General features: G+C 33.6%; 1 protein-coding gene across 1 annotated transcript in view; it reads left to right on the forward strand.

Moving 5' to 3' along the window:
• Positions 1–5,534, forward strand: part of LOC107727106 (synaptic vesicle membrane protein VAT-1 homolog-like) — a 47,017-nt gene extending 41,483 nt beyond the window's left edge. The window contains exons 8-9 of the mRNA XM_016536886.1: positions 2,085–2,168; positions 4,147–5,534. Of these exons, the coding sequence (XP_016392372.1) occupies positions 2,085–2,168; positions 4,147–4,245 (183 nt within the window). The 3' untranslated portion in view covers positions 4,246–5,534. The remainder of the gene's footprint in view (positions 1–2,084; positions 2,169–4,146) is intronic.
• The last annotated feature ends 3,416 nt before the right edge of the window (positions 5,535–8,950 follow it).

The raw sequence follows: 8,950 nt of genomic DNA on the forward strand, positions 1-8,950 counted from the left end.
ACATAATATTCAGTTTTGTTAAATGACACTTGTCAATAATTCAAATTTACACAATACAAATTCAATTAGTTTTGTCATATTATAAGCTCCATATGATAGTAGCTCATTTTCTTTGTTTTTGTAGCCGCATCTTCATCTTGACATTTGGCAATTAACTATAAAATCTCACTGCTTTTTTAAATTCTAGTTTGTGAAATGTGTGGATAAAGGCTGGAATGCACTACACAACTTTTCTAATTGGAATTTAAACACTATCCACCTTTTTTTCTAATGGGGTGGCACTTCCGGTATGGGTTCCACTCAAAAAGACTGAAACAAATCACTTCAAATCATGTTGCACTACAAACAATCCTTATCTGTCTGTTTGAATAAATGAGCTCCTTCATGTGCTGTTGTCAGATAACATAACATTCGGTATTGACATGGAATAACAAGAGTATATGGCAAGAGCTCTTTTCAATTCGCTGCATTCTTTTCCTCCTTATTATTTGAATTTTTCCTTTGTATTCTTCTGTAACAGTATGAAAAAAGAAAACATATATACTCTGTGTTTGTGGTCTTCTCTCCCAATTTAATTTACGATATAAACCATGAATAACTCACTGGAATGTATTAAGAATCTCTCCTCCCAAACTCTTCATGTCTTTTTCCAGGCTTGTTTTCACATGGATGCTTTAAAATGTAATTGTCTCCCCTTTTCACTACTAATCCCTATTAGCATCGTTTACTGAAATGTTTCTAAAGCAGGTACATCCAGTATTTGTTATCTGTCAAAATGACGGAAATCACTTTGAAATATCACAGTCTGAAATATTATCACTCAATGTTAATGTTAATGAACATTTTTGATTAAGTCAACGTATGCTACATAATATAGACATAGTGCTGCAGTAATATTTAATATGTCTGTATTATTTCTGCGGAAATAATTGAGCTTTTGGGATAATTCATGGTAAGTCATTTGTTAATGCTTTTGCACTTTTAAATTTCATTTTAATGATTGATGGCTGAAGGGTGAGTAGAATAATATCACCCCATTGTACCCAGTTCTTGAAAATGCTTATTATTGCATTAATAGAGTGAAGCTTGACACCTATAATTCATAAAGCATCAGGTGTGTAGGAAAAAAGGTGGATAGGCATCATACGCTTTCCAACTTTGTAGAGGAAAAACTAGGCATCATCCAGTAAATGACTGAGGATCACACACTACCAGACTCTTTCTGAGAGTCTTTCCGAACATAACAAACTCACATAGGAACATGCATCTTTTTGCTTAAACGTGTATGTGTTTTGAAATATCAAACATGTTTTATGTACGCCGACTGGATGAAATCGTAGTCTGAAGTTAAAAGTCTGTGTCCATCTCCACAGACTATGCAATTTTCTGTGAAATCTGTCAACTCCAACAGTCCAAAATCTGCAGACTGGCTCTGACTTTCAACAGTTAGCGTTGACTCATCCAGGCTACAAATTAGGCAGAAAAACTGTGAATTTAGTGTACTCCAGCCTTTAGGGTGGTCCAAACTCTTATGGTTTTCTTTCTTAGAGCACAAAAGTAGATGGCTGGCCATTCCTTCCCATAGAATTGAATTGAAATGGGACTGAAACTTTCCAAACGGATGCAATAGCACCCAAGAAATCATCCACAAAATTTGTTATTATTTTTCAATAAGTCTTCAGAAGTCATATAATAGCTGTGTGTGAGGGACAGACAGAAATGTAGGTTATTATTTACTGAAAGTCTTATTTTGAACCTCACTGATGTAATCGCAACGGCACACTGGGGGAAGAAGGGTCTATAGTCCCTATTCATAGAAAGTTCCTTTTGAGCTCCGCTGGAGACATAAAATCATACAGGTTAGAAACAACAATGAGGATTTAGAATGAGTTACGTAAATACTGACAGAATTCATTGGTGAAGTTTAATAGAGTGCATTGGTTGTACTGATTGCTGATTGTGACTCTGCTGCCCCCTTTAGTATTGTCTGTGACACTACACACATGACATGAGGCAATATGGAGCTTATGCATCACTTCTTGATTTTTGTGTGTATGTGATTTGTTGCTCTTGTTAACCTGTAGGTGAAGGAAGCCATGCAGAGAATCCATGACAGAGGAAACATAGGGAAGCTGATTTTGGATGTGGAAAAGTCTCCCACGCCTTTGGTGAGTGAGTCATCCTAAAACCTGCCTTTGAATTTAGACCCGTGTTCTAAGGCGAGCAAAACATTATGTGCAGAACATTATAATTATCATGTCAACCATTGGTGCTGCCCTTTCATTTTTCTGTTTTCATGTCTTGCATTGTTCAGTTTTCTGACATCATTATTTTTTAGATTCGGTGTATCCAAAACTGTGAGGGAAAAAAAGTGATCTTTTATGAAGCACAAAGGCACATCTGAATAATACACCTGTTTACTTAAAGAAGGAACAGAAAAATGGTATTATGACAGTGATCCAAGTGTCGGGCGACATCACCTCAGCTGTTTCCATGGAGACTGCGCCTTGTGACGCTGTTCTCCGAAGAGACGTTCTGTGGAAATTGTGGCCTACAACAGCTTGCTTTCATGAAATCTACCTTTAGTGTTTTCGGAGCAACAGAAGAAGAATCTGATCAAATTGTTTTCCATTTTCTCCTTTCCCAGAAGAAGATTTGATTGTGTAGATGTTGATCTTCTAGCTCAGAAGCCTTGATCTACTGTGTCTTAGATGTTTCTCCTCAAATGAGGAAGGTGTTTGAAGCATCAGCTGATAATGTCTAAACTGTCGCTCATTGCTCAGGACCCTCAAGTGATAGTTTAACTAAAAACGAAAATTCTGTCATCATTTACCCATCATTTACTTTCTTCCTTCTGTAGAAGACTAAAGAAGATATTTTGAAGAACATTGTCTGAACAACATCAGGTTATTTTAGTATCACTGAGATTTTATTTATAGTTTTTATTAACAGTTTGAATTAGTTTTTAGTAGTGCTGTCAAAAGATTAATCGCATCCAAAATAAAAGTTTTTGTTTACATAATATATGTGTGTGTACTATAGTTTTTAGTTATATATTTTTCTTTTTTTATTTTAGATAAAGTTTTAGTAATTTTTGTGTATATTTTTGTCATTTTTATTATTATTTTAAATATGCCTTTATATATATATCTTTTCATTAGGAAAACTTGAAATCGCATCATATGACCCCTTTAAGATACAGGTAACTGTAATAACCATGAACAAAATCAGACTGTATTTTTCATTTTAATGGCTTTATACATTAAAAAATATTTTTATTCAATTCAATTCAATTTCAATTTGTTTATTTGTATAGCGCTTTTCACGATACAAATCGTTGCAAAGCAACTTTACAGCAAATTAAGTTTCTACAATATTTAGTGGTAGCTTATCAGTGGTGACTGTCAGTTAATGTACATATGGCAGAAATGTACGGAAAATCAATTAAAGACGTAATCAAACAGACGATGAACACTATTAACAGCAATTATTATATGATGCAATCAAACTTATAGCAAAATGTGGTAGTTCTGTATGTTGTTTTATGGTTTTATATTTAGTTTAACTTAACTATAATAAACCTAAACATCATTAGACTGCATTTACTTTAATTTTATGGACATAATAATAATAAAATTTACATTTTATTTCAGTATTGCTTTTACTTGATTATCTGTTATGTTTTGTAATTTTTGCTATTTGTCATTTGTTATATTTAAAGTGAATCGTTTTACATTGTTTGCTTTTGTGTAAAGAATGTAACTCTTAAAGGCACTATACAAAATAATTTTTATTATTATTATTATTCAATATATTATTTTGTGTTCCATATAAGATCGGACATCATACCGGTTTGGAACATAGCTGCTGTAGTTGTTAGTTATGTCTCTCTCTCTCTCTCTCTCTCTATTTTTCTGTGTTTAGGAGATATTTATATGTCTTATAGTTATAATATATGTATAGAATTTGAGATGTATTTGAGTGTTGAATTTTTTTAGTTCAATCCGATATCAGCAGTCCTCACAATTGTTGAGATCTCTGAAATGCTAGAGGAGATGCATGCCTGAGAGATTTCCTGCACCTCAGATCATTCTGAGAAGCTGTCAGTCTGTGTGAAAACACAATGATCTCTGATTTCTCTTTCAGATGGCCAATGACAGCACAGAGACCAGTGAGGCAGGTGAGGAAGAAGAGGAGCAAGAGGGAGACAATGACAACAAAGAGCGAATGCCCTTCATTCAGTGAAGCCAGACTCATCCAGAGACTTGTTCGGTCTGTTGTTTGTGTGTATCTTTGCCAGTTTTGGACAATGCAGTCAAAAATACTCCAAAACACTAAGTGTGTTGTTAAATGTTCGACTGAAGTGCCATTCTTAGTGCGGTGTTGAATTGTTGCAGTGTTTTAGACCAAAACGTTACTGTAGGATTGCCTTTTCATGAACGCCTTTTGCAGCCTTTCGGATGTTTTATTTGGCTCCGTCAGTCAGTGGATTGACAGATGACTGCAGTCAACGTCCAAAATTAATGCTTGCCAAGAGACAAATGGAAGTCAAAATTGGTTTTGGCAAGTAAATTAAACGCAGCAGTGGCTGGAAACATTATAAGGAACTGCAATTTAATACATGGTGTAGGTCTAACAGTAGGATATAAGTGACTTTAAGTCTTCAGATGTCATACAGGTTTGGAATGACATGAGGGTGAGTAAATAATGCCTACATAAAACCATTTTATCCATAAGGACAAAACTGGATTTTTACAAAAGCATTTTTATTCAATCGAAATAATACTATAAATGATCTCAATTCATTGTGCAGGTGTGGCAGGTTAATTTTGGACACCGTTGCAGTGCTTCTGATGCATTTGTGTGTGTGAAATGTTTCCTGACAGTTCTGGAGGTGAGTGAGAGTGTGAGACTGTGTGTTTATGACTGAAACTGGCAAAGAAAGGTAAAGGCAGAATTTGGCTGGAGCTTCTTGTTGTCATGTAGGTGATTGTTTGGGTCGCACATTTTTAGTGTGGCACTGTTTTTCTGCTCCGAGCATCTACGTTACTCTTGGTACATCTCCGATCACATTATTTAAGCCTTTAGAAAGACATTTAAATGAGTTGTCATGATCAGCTACTATATGTAATATACCCCTACAGTATTATGCATGCTCCTTAAAGAAAGAACTCACCTCAAAATTGAAATTCTGTCATCATTTACTCACCCTCATGTCATTCCAGACCCGCATGACTTTCTTACTTCTATGGAACAGAAATGGAGATATTTCGCAGATTGTTCATGCTGCTCTTTTCCATACAGTGGCCCAGGGGGTGAGTAAACAATGACACGGATGCTTTTGTTTTGGATGAACTGTCTCAGTAAATCACCAGTAAATGTTCTGATGTTAAGGTCAAAGCCAAGTATCATCAAACTAGTAACCAACAACAACAACAAAAAATAAATAAATAAATAAATAAAATAATTCTTAGTGCCTTTTGTCGCATATCTGCACTGAGGACCAGAAGGCTTGTCAATGTTTGTTTTTCTTTTTGTATTTCACACTTTAATGTCAAATATATTGAATGATTAAAATCTTTTCTGCTTACATATACCTCAGAAATGAAAATTGTGGTTGTGTTCTCAAGTTGTATTAGTTGTGCGTATATGTGAAGGTATGCTTTCTTTCATCTCCTCTTAAATTAGTAATTAGCTGGCTTTATAGAGAATATATATAAAAACAACCAGTCTGATAGTAATTGATCATGGCTTGCGCTCATCATTGTTCTTCCTTTTTTGAGTCGTTTCTTTACATTAAAAGAATAGTTCACCAAAAAAATGAAAATTTGCTTATAACTTACCCTCCAAGATGTAGAGGAGTTTACTTCTTCATTAGAACAGATTTGGAGAAATGTAGCATTACATCCCTTGCTCACCAATGGATCCTCTGCAGTGAATGGGTGCCGTCAGAATGAGAGTCCAAACAGCTGATAAAAACATCACAATAATCCACACCACTCCAGTCCATCAGTTAACATCGTATGAAGTGAAAAGCTGCTGTTGGTTAGAAACAAATCTGTCATTAAGGTGTGAACTTTAAACAATCACTTCTGGCCAAAATACTGACCAATGCAAAAATGGCTGACTTTTTCACTGGAGAAAGCAATATTATGGAGAGAGGACTCGTATTTTAGCTGGAAACACCTTAACGCCTTAATGATGGATTTGTTTCTTACAAACATGCTTCACAATACATTTAATTGATAGACTGGAGTGGTGTGCATTATTGTGATGTTTTTATTAGCTGTTTGGATTCTGATTCTGACGGCACCCATTCACTGCAGGGCATCCATTGGTGAGCAAGTGATGTAATGCTACATTTTTCCGAATCTGTTCCAATGAAGAAACAAACTCATCTACATCTTGGATGGAAATTTTCAGAAAAGTTTCATTTCTGAGTGAACTATTCCTTTAAGCAAGAATGGAATGACTTGCACATGAGCAAAAATGACTGATAATAATGACCTCGAACCCATTCACCCTCTAATTAGGCCCACAAATTAAGTGTTTTTTTGCTTGTTTCTTTATTGTACATGATATGAAAGGCACACATATATGACCGTATCTTTCCACATTTTCCTGTTTATTTTGGGTTACAATTGTTTTCTTTAAAGACTTGCCTTAAAGCATTATTTCTGATGTGTTAGTGGATCCCAGCTCAAGACACACAAAAGCATATTGTTGCTGTATAGTTTAAGTTTGAAGACGTGCTTTATGTGGTAGATTGCAAACACATAAAATCTGAATAAAATGTTGTGCAGAGCATTTCAATGCGGTGTTATTTGGTCTTTATGCCATTAAAATGCTTCTCCGCACATCAACCTCATAACATTTCACACGGCTCCTGTCTGATATTTTGCAGCAGAACTGGTAACACTGATTGAAACATGACAGACACAAATGTTTGTTTTTTCTTTCTCAGTAACCCTAGAGGTTACTCACAAATGGCACCGAGGACATTATCAAAGCATCACTTTGCTCTTTCCAGTTAAAAATATTGTGGTCAGTGGCCTTTTCAAGGTTTTGTTATTCAGAAATCTGAAATATGGCTGTGATAAAAGTGTATTTGACCTTTCCCGTGGATTTCTGACTGTCACTGCATTAATGGAAATATCTGCCAGAATAATTAAGTGTTTTTCTGAAAGACTACTTTTGACAGCCAATGATCTATAAGATTACCTGCCCCAAAATTAATATTTGAAAGAATTTCCGGGATTGAAGCTTGCTAGCTTCACAAATGACAAAAACAAAATTTGAGTATCATTTATGTATCATGATTTGCAATAAATATCATATTTCTAAATTATTTTTAAATTTTTATTTAATGTAACAGGCTGAAAAAACTCTGGTAACTCTTTACAGTATGGTGCCATTTGTTCAAATAAACTACGTAGCTAACATGAAATAATGTTAATTACTAAAACATTATTAAAATCAAATGTTGTATCTGTAATATTATTTGATGGATCTCAGCTAATAATAACAATAAACAACTATCTTCAACATAGAATAATAAATTATGTAACAAATGTATTGCTTAATATTATTTAATGGGCCCTTATTTTGAAGTGTTACCTGAAATTTAAATGATTATTGACTGAAAATGTTGACATCCTCAAATCATGAGCTATGAGAGTTCATGGAATTTGTTCTGATATTTCTGAATGAATTTTTCCTTTAAATCTAATCTTAGTTAATGTTTTTATAAGTCCGTGTCCTTTCTGCAGCTTGAAAACTTTTACAGTTGAGATTATATCGCTCATGAAACGTATAAATGTATCTGTCAAAATCTTTTTCTTTTGAAAATGAGAAGTAGTCTAGATGATCTGCAGGGCACATGTCATGTGTTTCAAAGACACGCAGTTAAAGATATTCCCTCTGGGCTGTTTGCTCTTTTTTTGCATCACGCTCTAAAATTAGCTGAGAACACTGAGCTCTGAACTGGACTTCCTTCCCTGATCAACAGCCCCTCTGTCTCCAACTCCCAACTAAAATCAATGTGCAGCTATTCATATCCTCTTTATGAACAAGTTATGCAACAAATTTGTTTAATACTTGGTGTAATTGATCTTTATGATTCAAAATATATGAATCTTTAATTTTGATTAAATTAAACAAAAATATTATTGATCTTATCAACATTTCTTGTTAAAACAAATGAAACTTTTAGATAAAATTAAATATATTTGTTACAATCTAATCAACAAAATAATGAAAACAAATATTGAAAATTTTATTGATTTGTCTAATCAACATTTAAAACAAATGAGATCAGAATAATTTAGTATGACCTAATCAACATTTATGATTAAATATGATTTGAAATATTTTGCATGGAATAAATTACTAAATTAAATGATATTATACTATTTAATTAATTAAATTATTAATACATTTAAATAATTTATAATTAAAACTTATATTTTTTATTTGAAATGTTTCAGATGGAATAAATTATGAAAATTTGCAGCATTGCAAAACATAACGAGTGAAGAAGAATGCTATGTAAATATAATAAAATGTACTCATTTTGAATCAGTTTCTTTCTGTTTGAAGTTCAGTTTTTTTTATTTTTTTCTGTGGATTATTCAAAATCTACTTTTTATAAATCACTTTTCACATTTCTTTAGAACAAACTGGTCAAAAGCAAGGAATTTATTTACAAAGGACTGCAAAACTGAAATATAAATGTAATTAATTTGACTTTTTTAAATCCATGCCACACATAAGGTGTGGTTAGTGAATGAAGTTTCTTGTTGGGTTATGAATGGGTAAACTCCCAAATGAATTTCATGTTCTTCCCAAGTAAATATTTATGAATGGCTGGAAACAGGGGATTGGTTGTTGTGACTGCACTGAAGGCATTTCAATTCCCTTTATGTACACAAAAACACCGAATGTCCAGCCA

This window comes from Sinocyclocheilus rhinocerous, unplaced genomic scaffold (assembly GCF_001515625.1).
Source record: "Sinocyclocheilus rhinocerous isolate Xijiao unplaced genomic scaffold, SAMN03320098_v1.1 scaffold35, whole genome shotgun sequence".
Lineage (NCBI taxonomy): Eukaryota > Metazoa > Chordata > Actinopteri > Cypriniformes > Cyprinidae > Sinocyclocheilus > Sinocyclocheilus rhinocerous.